The 17,463-nt window shown below is 51.6% G+C and overlaps 1 protein-coding gene across 9 annotated transcripts in view; it reads left to right on the forward strand.

Annotated features, from left to right (window-relative positions):
* The window catches only part of ZNF592 (zinc finger protein 592), a 57,780-nt gene extending 40,498 nt beyond the window's left edge, over positions 1 to 17,282 (forward strand). For 6 of the 9 annotated variants that reach the window (XM_051834234.3, XM_089310747.1, XM_089310744.1 and 3 more), the window contains 7 exons: positions 5,514 to 5,692; positions 10,599 to 10,775; positions 10,982 to 11,141; positions 11,249 to 11,539; positions 11,665 to 11,777; positions 12,247 to 12,382; positions 13,545 to 14,926. In XM_051834234.3, the coding sequence (XP_051690194.2) occupies positions 5,514 to 5,692; positions 10,599 to 10,775; positions 10,982 to 11,141; positions 11,249 to 11,539; positions 11,665 to 11,777; positions 12,247 to 12,382; positions 13,545 to 14,078 (1,590 nt within the window). In that variant the 3' untranslated portion in view covers positions 14,079 to 14,926. Of the gene's footprint in view, positions 1 to 5,513; positions 5,693 to 10,598; positions 10,776 to 10,981; positions 11,142 to 11,222; positions 11,540 to 11,664; positions 11,778 to 12,246; positions 12,383 to 13,544 lie in introns of all 9 variants that reach the window. The other 3 variants (XR_016218358.1, XR_016218360.1, XR_016218359.1) reach the window with 3 other exon arrangements.
* Positions 17,283 to 17,463: the final 181 nt, after the last annotated feature.

The following is a 17,463-nucleotide window of genomic DNA, read 5'->3' on the forward strand; positions in this document are numbered from 1 at the left end:
AGAATTGTATATAAAATACCTTACTCTGAAATATAGTTTATGTTGGAAAATGGGGCAAATAGTCATTTGTTTCCTTTACTTAACAGTTTTCAGAGAAGTGAGCTGATGCTCTGACAATTTGAAAAGATGTTCTCAGATGTGAAATACACATGACCTGAGGTTTCCCTTTGTAGCCCTTTCTCGGTACACACTTGAGCAGTGTCCTGTGCATTCGCACCGTGGTGCAGCCATCTTCAGAGCACTTCTCATCTTGTACCGCTGGCACCCTGTGCCCGCTCAACACTGACCGCCCCGTTCTCCTCCCCGCAGCCCATGGCAGCCACGTTCTGCCTTCTGTCTCTCTGAATCTGACCACTGCAGGTACTATGCAAACATAATCCTACAGCATCTCTGGTGTTGTGACTGCCTTATCTCATGCCACAAGCTCCCATCCACGTTGTAGCAGGTGTCAGGACTTCCTTCCTTGTTCAGACTAGAGAAGATTCCATAATGTGTATGTACAACGTTTGCACATTTTGTTTCTCGGTTCATCATCTGTGGGTGGATACTTGGCTTGCTTCTCTGTTTAGCTATTGTGGATGATGCTAAGAACACAGGTGTACAGATATCTTTGGTCTCTTGCTTTCAGTTGTTTTGGGTATATATTGAGAAGTGGCTGAGTCACTTTTTTTTTTTAAACTTAATTTGAAAGGCAGAGCAAGATTGGAGGGTAAGGTATCTCATCTACTTACTTCCCAAGTGCCTGTGACAGCCAAGGGGTGGGGGTCAGGCCAAAGCAAAGAGCTGGGAACTCCATCCAGGCCTCCCTCCCACAGGGGTTGCAGGCACCCAAACACTTGAACCATCACCTATTTCCCAGAGTCTGCTATATCAGGAATCTTGAATCAGGAGTGGAACTCAGACTGAAGCCCATGTGCTCTGATAAGGAACGTGGGCATCCCAAGTGGCAACTTAACTGCCTGCTCTCACGTGGTAATTCTGTCATTAATTTTCTGAGCCAACGCCATACGGTTTTTCATAGAAATTATTTTATTTTCCATCAGCAGTGCACAAGAATTCGTTTCTTTTCCTCCTCACTAGCACTTACTATTTATTTATTTATTTAATAGTAGCCATCCTAGGGGCCAGCGCTGTGGCATAGCAGGTAGAGCTGCCGCCTGCAGTGCCAGTATCCCACACGGGCACCGGTTCAAGTCCTGGCTGCTCCACTTCTGATCCAGCTCTCTGCTGTGGCCTGGGAAAGCAGTAGAAGATGGCTCTGCCCTTGCGTGGGATGACCCGGAGGAAGCTCCTGGCTCCTGGCTTCAGATTGGTGCAGCTCCAGCCATTGTGGCCAATTGGGGAGTGAACCAGTGGATGGAAGACCTCTCTCTCTCTCTGCCTTTCTTTCTCTCTCTGTAACTCTGACTAATGGTATGAAGACACCTTTGCTATTTTTAGTGTTGGTATTATGATGAGCACACTGAGCGTACCATATCATGAACGCACTGTGTTTTTGTTATTTGTCATTCTTTTTGATGCCCAGCTTATCACATCTTTGTTCAGTGGGAGCCCCTTCAAGCTGGTGCCCATGTCTTTTTGACAAAACTCAGTAATTCTCAGGAAGAGAGGTACTGGGCCTGTTTCTTTGCTAAGCCTACAATCAGTCACTTTTGCAGGGAGCCAGCTCTTTTGTTGAGGAAAAGTGTTTGGAGGCCACAGTCTGGACACTAGGTGTGCTCCTTGCTCTTGGGCTTATCTTTGTTTCTGGGTCTTTTCAGTGGTCAGAGCTGGGAAATGCTTGAGTTGTTCTGATGCTCAAGTTTAAGATGGTAGAATTTTTATGTAACTGATTTTATACTGAAAATCTTGGCTCCTAAGATTTTCCTACTATGTACATGTATTTCAAAGTTATATTTACACACACACACAAGCATACATATACACATACATTTCAAATCCAACATTGTTCCTAACATTAGGATAACTGTGTGATGTTTAGCGTGTTCCCAGTTCTTTTTGCCCTTACAATATATCACACTGAGGGGTGAGCAATTTTGGTGCACAGATAAGCATCAGGGTGCTTGGGTTTGAGTCCCAGTTTGTATCTGATTCTGACTTTCTGCTAATGGACACCTTGGGAGGCAGCAGGTGGTGGCTCAAGTACCTGAGTCCTTGCCACCCACCTGGGAGACTCAGATGGAGTTCCTGGCTCCTGGTTTCAGCTTGGCCCACTAAGGGTGTGTGTGTGTGTGTGTGTGTGTGTGTGTGTAAGTCCCTGGGGATCATTTTTTTTTCTTCTATATAGTTATGTCACCAACTTGATATATATTTAGATGACCTGTTTTTAAATTTGTTTTTATTTATTTGAAAGGCAGTTAAAGAAAGGGAGAGACAGAGATACCTTCCACCCGCTGGTTCATTCTCCAGATGGCCACAATGGCCAGGACTGGGTCAGGCCAAAACCAGGAGCCAGAAGCTCCATCTGGGTCTCCCACTTGTGCTACAGGGGCCCAAGCACTTGGGCCATCTTCAGCTGCTTTCCCGGGCGCATTAGCAGGGAGCTGGATCAGAAGTGGAGCAAATGGGACTCAGACTGGCACTCATGGGGATCCTGGCTTTGCAGGTGCTGGCTTAACCCACTGAGCCATGATGCTGGCCCTCTGTTTTCAAATTCTAGGTGATCTTTTGTTCGTAGTATTTACTTTCATAGCTACAAGTATGACAGGTGCATTCAGTGAATCTTCCTTCCTCCGTAGGTAACCATTGTTACTCATTTTTAATTTTTTTCACATTTAAATACAATAATTTACTTAAGTGAAAGAGAAGCAAATCCCACTTGAGTTCGTTGTTTTGACCCCCTCCACCTCCAGCATCCCCCTTTGGAGAACTGCTAGAAGATAGTAAAGACAGACTTGTGCTACAGAACCCGTGATTGCCCAGATCAGGCAGTGGGGTGGGTTAGAATCATGCTAATAATCAGTGGCAGGAAATCAAAGGAACAAAAGAAAAAACTGATAAAATAACACGCTCTGCCAGTAATCCACAAATGACTACAAATTAGTTATGCATGAGTGAATTTTTCTTTCTTCAGTTATCAAGTAGAAGGATGGCTTTACAAAATAATGTGAGATATGATTGAATGGAGTTGCTCTCAAAACTTTTTTAGGCCTGTGCCACCATAGCTCAATAGACTAATCCTCCGCCTGTGGCACCGGCACACCAGGTTCTAGTCCCGGTCGGGGCGCCGGAATCTGTCCGGTTGCCCCTCTTCCAGGCCAGCTCTCTGCTGTGGCCCAGGAGTGCAGTGGAGGATGGCCCAAGTGCTTGGGCCCTGCACCCCATGGGAGACCAGGAGAAGTACCTGGCTCCTGGCTTTGGATCAGTGGATCAGCGCGGTGCGCCGGCCGTAGCGGCCATTGGGGGGTGAACCAACAGAAAAAAGGAAGACCTTTCTCTCTCTCTCTCACTGTCCACTCTGCCTGTCAAAAAAATAAAAAATAAAAAAACATTTTTTTAACTTAAACCTTTTATTTAATGTATACAAACTTCATACTTTCATATTATACAAATTTAGAAACACAGTGATTCTTCCCACCCTACCCCTCCTCCTGCCCGCACTCATTTTTTATTTATCCCAATGTGTGTGTGTGCGTGCATGCATGCGTGCGTGTGTGTCTCTTACACAAGACATAACATGCTGCAACTAAAATAGACACTTAAAAGAAAAACCAGAATTTTTTATTGTGCAGTGTCCCAGGCGTATGTGAAAGTGGAAAGGTCAGTACAGTGAACCCCCTGTGCTAGCGAGCCATCCGTGGGCCGTCTGGCTTCAAGTGTTTCTGTTCTGTTCTTCTCTGGTGGGCGGATTATTTTTGAACAAGTCCCGGCAGCCCCATGTGTGAGTATTTCAGTCTGTATCTCTAAAACAGGGGTGCAGAGCCTTTTTTTCTGTCAAGGTCCATTTATTTGGATATTTATAACCTCATTCACAGGCCATACAAATTATTGATGTAAAAATTAACTGGCTTTGGATTTATTGAATTTCAAGTCCTGCCCGCAGTTGCCTTGGCAGGGCCAGATTTAGCGGGCCTCACACGGCCCTCAGGTGGACGCTCCCCACCCCTGCTCTACAAGATGAAGGGGTTGGGCTGGTGCTGTGGTCTGTGTAGTAGGCTAAGCCTCTGTCTGCCACGCTGGCATCCGACATGGGTACCAGTTCGTGTCCTGGCTGCCCCTCTTCTGATCCAGCTCTCTGCTTATGGCCCAGGAAAGCAGTAGAAGATGGGGCCCAAGTACGTGGGCCCCTGTACCCATATGGGGGACCTGGAAGAAGCTCCTGGCTCCTGGTTTCAGATTGACCCAGCTTTGGCTGTTATAGCCATTTAGAGAGTGATGGAAGACCTTTCTCTGTCTCTCCCTCTCTCTGTATCTCTGCCTCTTAAATAAAGAAATAAAATCTTAAAAAAAAAAAAAAAAGATGAACAGATTTTCTTCAAAACATGTAAACATTGTATTACATCTAAACATTAATTATAATTTCTTATGATCAGATTTTGATGTCAATTTTCCTAATATTGTCCTTAATTTAATGGTCAGTTTTCTCTGGATCATCTCATTTCTTTTTACTCGTGGCTTGTTTGAATCAGGATCTGAATACGGGCTGCATATTACAACTGGTTGAAAATATCTCTTAAAACTCTTTTCATCTGTAAGTTCCCTTTTTCTTTGTGCCCTTTTTCCCCCCTGCTACTTAACTGAAAAAATTGGATTGTTTGGCCCCACATTCTGGAATTTGCTGATTCAGGCAGAAATCTTTGCCTGTCCTCCCCTAACAGTCTGTCCCTCTGAGCAACTCATATGACCCCAGCTCAGGGCGGGTATGCAGGTGTCCCCCTTTACTGAGAACTTGGAAGGGGCCTATCCAGGCCCAGTCTGTTGCTGTCCCACTGTGGGCTCTCTGGGCTCTGCCTATTTGTGCATCAGTGCTGTGTAACCTGCCCTGGCCTGAGGTCGGTGGTATACTTAGCTATGGCTCACTGTGCCCCACAGAGGGGGCCCAACATGTTGGGGGAATGGAAACTGGCAAGCCACTTGGTCTGAGCCAGGGCTTTCTGAGTGCCCCCCAGGGAGGCTCAGGTCCATTCTGGAAGTTTTGAGTCCCCATATGAGAGGCACCGGGCAGGTCCCCCTCACTAGGTCACTGCTGAGGCCCAGGGGTGTCTGGCAGTGCAGTGAGGTCCTAGAGTTGGAAGTGCTGTGGCCCTTGAGAGGCAGGGCTGGGCTTCTGCTAAGCCAGAGGAAGGGGAAGTGTGCAGCCCTGGAGGTAAAGAGGGGAAGTAGAGTCTGGCAGGCACCACCTGCCTGCGCGCCAGTGCCACTCTTGAGTGAGGGTTGGGGCGGGGGGGAAATCATAGAGTCACTGGAGAGTTGGAGGAGACAGTGGTTGGGAGGGGCCGTCCTGACAGTGTCCTGGAACAGGAGCCAGGGCCTGCAGCACCTGTGTGATCTGCTTTCTTGGTGTTCTTTCCTAGACTTGCCAGGTGTGCCAGATGCTGCTGCCCAACCAGTGCAGTTTCTGTGCCCATCAGCGGATTCATGCACACAAGTCCCCCTACTGCTGCCCGGAGTGTGGGGTCCTCTGTCGCTCTGCCTACTTCCAGACCCACGTAAAGGAGAATTGCCTGCACTATGCCCGCAAGGTGGGCTACAGGTGGGTGCTGTCTGGCTCACTGTCCTGGTGTTGCCCAAGGGGCTGGTCCTTGTCCTAGGCCAGAGCTCATCTCAGACTGAGGTTTGGTCTTCAGAGGCCAGGGCGCCAGCCTGATAGGTTGGGGACAGACACTACTCACTTTGTAGAGGACAGGAAGAGCAGGAAAGAATTAGATATTTAAAGAGGACCTTCTAAGGGAAAGGTTTTGAGATTAGCATATTAACACTTTGTTAATTTCTTAAGGTGCATAAATTTGAATTGCTCACAGAGTCATCGTGTTTGGCTTACTAAAGTACTATTCAAGAATCAATTTACTAATTACAGGACCTTTGCAGTGCTCTCGGTTTTGTTGATAAATGGGGCTGTCTAAGGTGCAACTCAAAAGAGCTCCCCTGTCTTCATTGTGGTTGCTTTTTGTCAGTTTGTGAGAAACAGGAAAAAACCCAAGAATGGAAAAAGCGATCAGCCTCGTAGCAAACCCAACAAGACTCTGATGTGACCCTGTGTCTTCTCCATTGCGTCAAATATGCACAAGAAGTGGTTGATTTCAGGAAAAAGATCAAAGTGGCGGAGAAAACTCTGCAAAGCTCATTGATCTGTAACTTCTACCTTGACCCAGTTAGGTCTCCTGGAACTGATTTACTACACCTGGGAGTTCCTGCTTTATCATTTTCACTTCTGACAATTATTTCTGACCAAATTTTGGCATCGAGATGTTTTTGGTTGACTTCCTCTGGCTTTTGTGTGCACCACTGTCTTTCGCATCCCCCTGGATGCCCAGAGTGCCAAGATGAGCTTGCCCTCGAGGGGACTTCAGTATGGTGGTCATGGCAACTCAGGTGAAGGCCTAGGGGGCGTCATCAGGGACTGCAGGAGGTTTCTGGGCGGAGGAAAAGGGAGAGCGCATCTGGCAGTGGCACGGGCAGGGACCCCAGGAAGCACCGAGGGGTTGGAGGAGTGGTGTGCCAGCCTGAACTGGGGGAGCTGACGGAGGGCAGGCCACGCGAGACCTTGCACACCTTGGCGGATGTCTTGGCTCTGTCCAGACAGCAGAAAGGTGTGCACTGGGAGCTTCAGCAGGATCATCCTGGGCTGACGTGTGCATTAGTGAAGGGCAAGACCGGGGGCTGCCCCACAGGCGGGCGATGGTCCAGGAGAGATGCGGAGGACTTCCGCAAGGCGAGGCCTTGGACATGGAGGAAAGGTAGATATAAGAGGGGTCTAGGAAGTGAGGGTGTGAGGAATAGCGGAAGGTTAGAAAAAGAAAAGAAAAACAAACCTGACCAATCCAGGTTTCTGTCTTGCTGTAAGAGAAATCTCGTGTCTACCACGACTCTCATCCTCCCAGCCCCCAACAACTACTTCCTGTCCCATAGATTTGCCTCTTCCGTACATCCCACCTGAATGGAATAACAGTTTGCAGCCCTAGCGTGATGTTTTCAGGGCTTCTCCGTGTTGTCGCCTCTCTTGGTATTTCATTCCCTTTCACGGCTGAGGTTTCCCTGTGGGTGTGGTTTCTAGTTCTTGGGCTGTACACCTAGGAGCGGAGTCTGTGTCAGGTGTGACTGTGAGTGTGACATTTTGAAGAACTGCAGGACTGGGCTCCAGCACAGCTGTCCCGTTTCTATGCTCCCATGGCAGTGTGTGAAGGCCTGGGATTCTTCTCCACATCTTTGCCAGTAGTCTGTTGTCTGGCTTTCGGGTTGTCACCATCCTTGGAGATGACAAGTGCTGTCCTTCTGTGGCTTTGATTTCCATTTCCCCGCCAGGTAACAGTGTCGAGCGTCTTCATGTGCTTATTGCCCAGTTGCCTCTCTTTGGAGAAATATCTGTTCACATCCTCTGTACATTGCTCTAATTGGAGTATTAGTTGTCTTATTTTTTGAGTGTAAGAGTTCTTTATATGTTATAGGTATACACCTCTGTCTCTTAGTAAATTCTCAGAAGATACCCTTGTTCCATTTCATTGTGCTGTACTGCAGAGTTTTACAATCACTACTTTAGGTTTTGTATTGTTTTTGCTTTTTCTTGAAGACTGTTATAAACAGTCTGTACAATGTATATGTACATAATTTATATGTATTTTATGTAAAAGGTACGTGTATACTTTTTATATATTTTAGAATTTTTGTAAGTTATCTTACTCTTTGTCGATGATTTGGGAAGTAGCCAGTGATATCAAAAGGAAATGAGTTTAAACTGTTTTAATAAATATGAGGGTACTTCAAAAAGTTCATGAAAAGTGGAATTCAAAGACTAGTTCATTTTGGTGCATAGATTTTCATGCATAGCTTTTTCATAACATGTATTTCCATTAACTTTTGGAAGACTGTTCATGTTATTTTCTTATTTGTGATTAATTGGCAAATATTAAATATTTTACATCTCTTCACACTTTTTCATTAGTTTCCTGCACTGAGGCTATTTTGTATGTCCTCAAATGGCTGCAACAGCCGGAGCTGGGCCGATCTGAAGCCAGGGGCGTGAATTTTCTTCTGGTTCTCCCACGCGGGTGCAGGGACCCAAGGACTCGGGCTATCCTCTACTGCTTTCCCAGGCCACAGCAGAGAGCTGGATTGGAAGTGGAGCAGCCGGGACTTGAACTGCTGCCCGTATGGGATGCCGGCAGTCCAGGAGGCAGCTTTACCCACTAGGCCACAGCGCCTGCTCCATATGTTCTTACTTTTAATTAAGCTTCTCAGAGAAAATCTGCTGGATAAATGGAATGGATTTTCAATGACATTGAGAAAAGTGTATTTACGTGGTTTCGGCAGGAGTTTGGTCAGATACCCACTTAAGGGATTTTTCTTTCAGACACCCACTTAAGGGATGTAATTTATCTATTTGAAAGGCAGAGTAACAGAGGGGGGAGAAAGAGAGAAATATTCCATCCCCTGACTCACTCCCCAAATGCCACAACACCCAGGGAATTCAAGTCCACGGGCCGTCTGCCGCCTTCCAGGCATGTTAGCAGGAAGCTGCTTTGGAAGCACAGAGTATCTGGAACTCAATATGGGATGCAGGCATGACAGCAGCAGCTTAACTTGCTGTACCACAACACATGCCCCCAAACCAAGTTGTTTTTTCTTAGATGTATTAGTATGAAAGGTGTGCAAAGAGAGAGAGATACCGTGTACTGGGTAGACACCCTAAATGCCCACAACAGCCAGGGCCGGGCTAGGCTGAAGCCAGGAGCCAGGAACTCCAGCCTGGTCTCCCATGGGGGTGGCAGGAACCCAGCACTTGTTCCGTCATCTGCTGCCTCCCAGGTGTGTTAGCAGAAAGTTGGGTTGGAAGCACAAAACAGTTGAAATTCGAACCTGCACTCTCATGTGGGATGTGGGTGTCCTAAGTGGTGGCTTATCCCGCTGTGCCACAGTGCCCAAGCCTCAAGGAATTCTTAAGGGAGCCACGTCCTTTCAGTAAAGCAGCAACCTTCTAGTGCCTACTGGGATGTCAAGGTCACAAGCACTGGCGATACTGCAGCAGAAGGAAGAAAAAGGGGCTAGTAGGGAGTCTTGCAAGGGATTATGGGCAGGAAGAAACACTGAACAGGAGGGACTAGGGACTTGAAGGATTTAAGTTGGCATGGAAGACAGTTGTATGTTTCTCTGATATTGGAAAAAAGGAAAGGCAGTATTTATTGAGATATTTTGAAGTTGAAAGAAGAGTTCCAGGCCAGCGCCACGGCTCACTAGGCTAATTCTCGCCGGCACCCCGGGTTCTAGTCCCGGTTGGAGCGCCAGTTCTGTCTTGGTTGCTCCTCTTCCAGTCCAGCTCTTTGCTGTGGCCAGGGAGTGCAGTGGACGATGGCCCAAGTGCTTGGGCCCTGCACCTGCATGGGAGACCAGGAGGAAGCACCTGGCTCCTGGCTTCGGATCAGCGCAGTGTGCCGGCCGTAGCAGCCATTTGTGGGTTGAACCAACAGAAGGAAGACCTTTCTCTGTCTCTCTCTCTCTCACTCACTGTCTAACTCTGCCTGTCCAAAAAAAAAAAAAAAGAAAAGAAAAAGAAAGAAAAGAAAAGAAAGAAGAGTTCCAGATAGCCTCAATTTAAAAAAATCTTCAAAGACAATTTTTTACTTCATTTACTCATACGTGATAAAAATATATATCTATGAAGCCAAAGAAAATACAGATTGGTAGGGATAAAAAGAAAAAATGATCCCTCATTCACTCAGGAGACCTGGCGCTGAGTTGCACAGCCAGAGCGGTGCCAGGTGTGTGTGGGTTTGGAGCACTGGGAGTATGGCCAGTGCAGCTAAGGAACTGAACCTCTTCTGTTGGTCTGACTGAGTTACCTTTAGGTAGCCCCACGGACAGCACAGCAGTAGAGCGCAGCCCTCGTCAGCCGAGTTCTGGTGGACAGCGCTGCCCTGGAGCGTCTCTTCCTGGGCTTGAGGGGCTGCTTGTTTCCGTGGGATTTTCGTTAGAGGGAGCGTAGCGCTTCCTGGCTGAATGTTTTGTTAGGGACTGTCCCTGCTTGTTCAGTGCCCGTCTGTGGGAAGGCACAGGCTCTTGCAGCCTCCCTCTGAACTGGCTTTTGGACTTGTGCAGCCGCTTGGCTTGAATGGAGGCTGTTAAACCACTTTCCTCGCTCTCAGCTCCCGCCGACTTCTCTTACGTGGGCTTTGAGCTTGTGTCTTGCAGGAAAATATCCTCTAGCCAGTGGACCAGGGTGGACGGGGGTGTGTGTGTCTGTCCCCTTCTCTAGCAGGCTCTGGTGGCCAGGTCGGGCCGTGTCGCAGCAAGGAGGCTCTCAATGTATATGCAGGAGAGGGGATACTGAATGCTTGGGAGTGGAGAGGATCCCTGGGGTGGCTCTGTCCTGCCTTCCATCCCCCTCTGGCTCTTCACACCACCACACCCCGCCGACCTCCCCCCACATCTACCTGTCTGTTGTATAGGTGCATCCACTGTGGTGTCGTCCACCTGACCTTGGCCTTGCTCAAAAGCCACATCCAGGAGCGACACTGCCAGATCTTCCACAAGTGTGCATTTTGCCCCATGGCCTTCAAGACTGCCGGCAGCACTGCGGACCACACCGCCTCCCAGCACCCCAGCCAGCCCCACAAGCCCTCCCAGTGAGTGCACTCCAGGAGCAGTAGGCTCGGGGCTGGACCAGGGAGCCAGGGCTAGCGGTAGAGGTGCTGGAGCCTGCTAAGGACATCCTGAGGCGGGGGGCAGTAGAGCTTTCCCAGAACCGGCCCGGGTTCAGAGTGGGGTGGAGGCTGGGTGGCTCTGCCGGCAGAGCCCAGGCCACCTTGTGTCCTGGGGCTTGTCTCGTCAGGCTCATTTATAAGTGCTCCTGTGAAACGGTCTTCAACAAGAAGAGGCACATTCAGCAGCATTTTTACCAGGACGTCAGGGAGGCACAGGCGAACGTCTTCAAGTGCCCTGAGTGCCCACTTCTGTTCCTGCAGAAGCCGGAGTTAATGCAGCACGTCAAGGTGGGAGGCCTGGCGAGGAGGCTGGGGCGGGCACCCGCTTCAGGCCGAGGGTCTGACTCTGTGCATCTTTCCCCTGCCCAGTCAGTAATCGCTCTCCCCATCCCCAGAGCACCCACGGTGTTCCCCGGAATGTGGACGAGCTGTCGAGCCTCCAGTCTTCAGCGGACACGTCCTCGGGCCGCTCCAGCTCCCGCGTCCCCACCACCGAGTCCCCAGCTGCTAGTGTGGCTGCCAGGGGCAGCTCCCTGCCCTCGGGCCGCTGGGGCAGGCCGGACGCCTATCGCAGGGCTGAGGCCAGACCCCGGCTAAGGAGCACCGGCTGGACCTGCCAGGAGTGCCAGGAGTGGGTTCCCGATCGGGAGAGCTACGTTTCCCACATGAAAAAGAGCCATGGTCGGGTAAGCGCAGTCCCCTGGTCACACACAGCAGGCTTCCGGGCGACCTGGACGGGGTGGACACTGTGGCTGAGAAAGACGCACCCCGGACTCTCCGGTTCTGATGCGCCGTTTCCTCCTCCCCGCAGACGATGAAGCGGTACCCGTGTCGGCAATGTGAGCAGTCCTTCCACACCCCCAACAGCCTGCGCAAACACATCCGCCACAGCCACGACACTGTGAAGAAGGTCTACACGTGTGGGTGAGTCCCGGGGTGCTGCTGGGCCCCGGACGCCAGAGGGCCCCTCTGCTGTGAGATGAGTTTCTAACTGGACAGACAGGGCGGCTTCCGTCAGTTCCTGAGCCGCCTCCGCCTCACTCTCTGGGCCTGGGCTGCATGATGGGGAAGGGCCCTGAGGCTCAAGAGGGGCAGCAGTGATGTGGCCGTGCACCTCTCTGGTGACGTCTGCCTGCGCCTAGGATGTGCCCTGGCCTTTTCACACTGACCACTCGCCCCGTACTGGGGCTTCTGGGCCGAGATCATGCTGTGGGCCAGGTTCTAGCAGATGTGTGTTCTGATTGGTGGTTGGCAGCCACCTTGGTGGAACAGCAAGCCTTGGCCAGCCCGAGGGCGCACTTTTTGCCCGTGCCAGACTCCCGCTGCTGCGTGTGGAGAGCCCTGTAGGGGCCTGGGGTCCAGGCCTGGCTGACCTGGGCGACTGCTTTTGCAGGTACTGCGCAGAGGATAGTCCCAGCTTTCCCCGACCCTCGCTCCTGGAGAGCCACATCAGCCTTATGCACGGTATCCGAAACCCTGATTTGAGCCAGACATCCCAAGTCAGACCCCCGGGTGGACATTCCCCTCAGGTGAGTGGGGGCGGCCTGGGGCTGGAAGAGTGTCAGCGGGGGCTCCAGGGAGTGCATACGTAGCTGTGGCCACAGGGCAGCAAGAGCCACGCTGTCCCGCCATGTGGGTCAGTCTTGTAGAGGGCGGGGACAGAGACCCGCGAGGCAACACGTCGGCCTTCATGGCTAGTTCCCCGGCACCTGTGTGCACGCTCTGCCGAGTGGGCACGTGCTCACCACCATCCTCTTTCTGCCCCGCAGTGAGAGAGGCAGGGGTGGCAGGATTGTGTGGCTGGGGGAATCATGGCCTAGTCATCCCCTGTCCCCCAGGCTAGTTACGGGACAAGCCAGTCCCATGTCCTCATCCGCATTCCATGCCCATTCCCATTCTGATGAACTGGAGCAGCCTTGTTTCCCCTCACTGTGGCTCCCCATGCGTGTCCGGCAGGTCTGGCAGAGCAGTCCAGCAGGTCTGGGAAGCCCTGAGATTTGCCTGGCCGTGCAGCGTTGCGCTGTCAGCGAAAGCCCGTTCACATGTGGGTGGGGGTATCAGCTGACCTCTGGTGACCTCTGTTCACAGTGAAGTGTGCATCGTCCCCTCTGCCTGAAGCGTGCACACCCTTCGATGCAGTAGTCTTGCCCCTAGGGTTACATGTCAGACAGCTTTGGCCTGGGGCACGAAGAAGTGTGCCCGAGGGCATTTGCCGCAGTGTGGTGTGCAGGGACGAGGACAGAACTTAGCAAATGCCCGCCAGTGGGCACTGCCATGCCCACAGTGGGTTTGTGTGCCGCTGGCTGCCCGTGGTGCTGGTGGGGATGAGCTCCGGGAAATGGGCAGGAAGACAGCTGAAGAAGTGTGCATGGGACGCTGTTCTCAGAAGACAGTGGATTCGGTTTTGTGTGCATATAGGATCTCTCAGAAGCCACGGGCTAGTATGTCCTCTCTGGATGTCAGGGATGGGGAGGAGGGGCCTAGTCTTCTCTGTACCTTCCCGTGCCTTTGGAATATTGCACCACATGCATGTATCCCATTAGAGAGCAAAGAACGGAGGCAGCTGAAACCGAAGCCAGTGTTCTGGGCTGGGGCGCATCTGGCCTGGGTGACACCAGCCTTGATCCCTCAGCTACCCCGGCTGTGTCCAGGGCGTGGCCTGGCCTCTGCCTACACTGTCTTTCCTTTCAGGTGAACCATCTGAAAAGACCGCTCAGTGGAGCCGGGGACGCTCCAGGCACCAGCAATGGCGTTACTGTCTCTTCTACCAAAAGGCACAAGTCCCTTTTCCAGTGTGCAAAATGTAGCTTTGCCACAGACTCGGGGCTCGAGTTCCAGAGCCACATACCTCAGCACCAGGTGGACAGCTCCACAGCCCAGTGTCTCCTCTGCGGCTTGTGCTACACCTCCGCCACCTCCCTCAGCCGCCACCTCTTCATTGTCCACAAGGTGAGAGACCAGGAGGAAGAAGAGGAGGAGGAGGAGGCAGCCGCGGTGGAGGTGAAGGTGGAGGCCGCAGAGCCAGAAGAGGGCTCCGGAGAGGAAATGTCTGTGGAGACGAGAGAGAATGGACTGGCGGAGGGTGCTGGCGAGCCTTTGTTGGTGGGTGCAGAGGCAAGGAGACCCCTGGGCCCGGCCCCAGAAGAGGACGCTACCCGAGATGCTCAGAGCCAACCCCAGGCCTCTCAGGACCGCGACAGCCCTGCGCTCTCCCCTCAGGTGTGACCGGAGGCCCTGCAGTGTGTGCGCCTCCACCTGCCGTGTAGACCATGGGGAGTAAAAGGCTCTGGCCCAGTGTGAGTGTGGCCGGCTGTGCCCTGAGCTGCAGGTGCTGGGTGTCTCCAGCCCCACAAAATGTGGGGTTGCTGGGGACCCTCTCGGCTCTGAATTTGCTTCGGTTATTTATGGCTTTGTGCTGCTTCTTGGAATCCCGACTCTTGTCTGTGTCCTTCCAGCCCCAGGCCGCTTGCGTGGCCCCACCCCAGTGCTGTCAACTTGGCTCGGAAACCCCTCAGCCGCTGTGCTCTCTTGGGAGGTTCCCTGCTTGCTGCCTTCAGCCGGGGGACTCCTCGGAGCTCTGTGCCTGCAGACTCCAGCCCTCCTTCCTCCTACCCTGAGCAGGGGAACGAGGGCTGCTGCTCCAGTCTCTCTGGGAAAGCTCTGCCCAGCCTGGCTTGGCGAGGGTCCTTAGTCGCCCTGTCCTTCCTTCTTGTCCTCTCCGATTCTTCTCTCCACAAGTAGTCCTGAGAACGGATTGTCACCTTGGCGCATCCTGTCTCGGTGGGGGAGAACTTGGGTAGTACACCTGTCTGGAATGGGGAGAGCAGGAGGTGTGGCCACGGCAGGCCCTGGGAGGCAGAACCGCCAGCAGGAGCTGTGGGTGGACCTCGTTCTGCTGCTGTTCGGCCTTTTCCTGCCAAGTGGGGTTTGGGGCACGCAGACCGTGGGATATTTGTATTCTTGCTCCTGTGCCATTAGAGGGGCTGCCACCCCAGGCAGGTCAGCCCCTCGTCCTCTTGGCTACACTCATGTTGCTCAGACTATATTTCAAATAAAAACATCTTCTTACCGTGCAGGTAGGCTCTTGTATTCCTCTCCCAGTGAGCCTGGCCCTCCCCAGACTTAGTTGTGCCGCCTTGGAGGAGGACAGTGCCTCCTCCTGTCCGTGGAAGGTCCTCTCCACCTCCTGAGCTTGTGGGTAACAGACCAGGAGCCCCATGCTGCTTGGTTCTCCAGAGGCCTGGTGAAGGGCTTAGGGAGCGTCTCAGTGCTAATTAAGCCACCCGCGAGGTCCCCGGGCGAGCAGCTTTAGGGCCTATTGAAGTGTTCTTGGCACCTGCATCTTCCTTACAAATGGATTTTCAGACTGGAAGAGCCTTTACTGGTGAGGGAGGGAGAGGAAGGATTCTATAATTTTCTCACAACTTTCATGAGGCTTTGGTATTGCCACTGCCATGGGGACCTCAGAACTGGGGTTAGACTCGGGAAGCCGGGTGTCTTGTCACTGATGGCAGAGTTAGGGCCTGTCCAGGCTCGAGGAGCAGGCTGGGGCTGTCCTGTGCTCTGACCTCAGACCCAGGTGCATGGTGCTGGGCCCAGCAGGATCCAGCGCTGGGGAGAGGACTGGGTGCTGGCTGGGGTCTTAGAGGTGCTCTTTCAAGGGAAGCACTGAATGTCAATTAAAAATTAAGCCAGGTAAATATGCATGACCTTTTCCCAATTGGAAAAAAATTGCATTTTTCCCTCTATCAAATGCCAGATTTTTAATGGAAATGCTAATGGAAATGCTAGTGGAGAAAGGTTAGTGCTTGCCTTGGTTGCAGAGCGATGCTGGCTGGCTGGCTGCACCATGTTAGTGGCAAGGCTGCCGCCGCCTTGCTTCCCATGTAGTGAGGGCATGCTGGGACGACTTGCAGCTGCCTGGAAAGCCAGAGCGAGCCCCGACTTAGCTGTGGTCCCTTCCCCAATTCCAGTTGCGGGGGTCAGCCCTGTACCCTGGATCTCTTCACAGGAACAGGTTCTAGTGACGCTGATAGGAGGGTTTGAAACAGACAGCTGAACTCCTTCTTGCTCAGAACAGTGGTAGCTGGAGCCGGGCTGTGGTGGGCAACACCGCGGGTCTGACCACATCTCTCCTTCCCGGAGCGGTGCGGGGTGAAGGAGACTGAGCTACTTCTGGGGAAACCTGGCTCACGGCCTGGGGTCTGCCCTGGACCAGCTCTGAGCGAACCCACTGACCTTACCAGCCCTTCCCTTCAAAATGGAACTAGTCTTTGCAACCCGCCTGAGATGGGGAACGTGGGGGTTCTTTATTGGGCCGTAGGGCATGCATGGAGCGCGGTGCCCAATGCCTGCTGGGTTGGCCTGGCACCCCTGCCCGTTACTTTGTACTAGCGATGGTTACAGCATTTGAAGCCCTGCTCATGTGCCCAGCATCTTGCTGAACGCTTCCTTACTGATTCTTTCATTCGGTCCTCAAAAGTTCACAGTTGCCCTCTGTCTTACAGAGAAGAAAACCAAGGGACCTCACTGCGCCAAGCCCGCCCCCTACTATGCTGCCTTAGTGAGCAAGGCTGGCCACCGGCCTGGCTACTCTTCCTCCCACACCGGGTACCGCACAAGGGCCAGATTCTCTCTGGGGTCCATCCGCGCCTCATCACCCCAAGGGAGGCCCCTGAAGTGTAGGACAGCATCTTTGCACCCTTTCTTTCTCATTGGGGTTCATCTTGCCACGGGAAGACCGTCCGGCCAAGGCTGCCTAAACCTGCGCAGGAGCACACGGCTCCCTCAGAGCCCAGTGTGTTCAGGTTTCTTTTTCGAGCTGTTGTTTAATGGTTGTGTTATCATGTGTCGTCATCAGACAGTGCTTGCTGGAACAAGCACTTACCCGCACGTCATGCTGCCGTGAAGGCTCTGCTGATGAAGTTAACCAGATAAGATCCTGCCCTTGTAGAAACTACAGTTTAATATGCTCGAAGGCTTCACAAATGACTAGTATTTATTTTCTGACTGCTTTATCTTTGTAAACTGATATGCTGAATTACTATATGCTAATTGTTGTAGGGAGAACTTTCCCCTTCTGTAAACAGTCTAATTTTTCTTTTAAAAAAAAAAAAAAACCTCACAGTTGCGGCTCAGCAGGTTCCACACTTGGCCCTCCCCGAGCCTGAGGAACCTGTGCCCTGTTCAGCACCGTGTCTTCAGCACCAGGCAGTTTCTTTTACTTTTTGTTTGTTTGTTTTTGGAAAACTCACAGCATATACCTGGTAAGACACTCAGCAGTACAAAAGTCATCTCCAGTCCCCTTGTCAGAATTAATCACTGTTATCCCTATCTTGTGTATCCTTCCAGAGCGATTCTATGCATTTACAAGTTTATAAATATGTATATTTATATATCTATTTTTAATACAAATGGTAGCATTCTCTACACAGTGTTCTGAAGCTTGCTTTTTTTTTTTCCCACTTACATAGTATTTTGGAGATTATCTCACACTGATGCCCTGGGTCAGGGTAGTTCCTTCAAAGCTCTTAGCATAGGTTCCTTGTAAAAATAATGGTTTGGAAACATGTACAGATGAGTGAGCGAATGTGTGCGTGAATGAATGACC

This window comes from Oryctolagus cuniculus, chromosome 12 (genome assembly GCF_051225735.1).
Source record: "Oryctolagus cuniculus isolate XC-2025 breed Fujian yellow rabbit chromosome 12, ASM5122573v1, whole genome shotgun sequence".
Classification (NCBI taxonomy): domain Eukaryota; kingdom Metazoa; phylum Chordata; class Mammalia; order Lagomorpha; family Leporidae; genus Oryctolagus; species Oryctolagus cuniculus.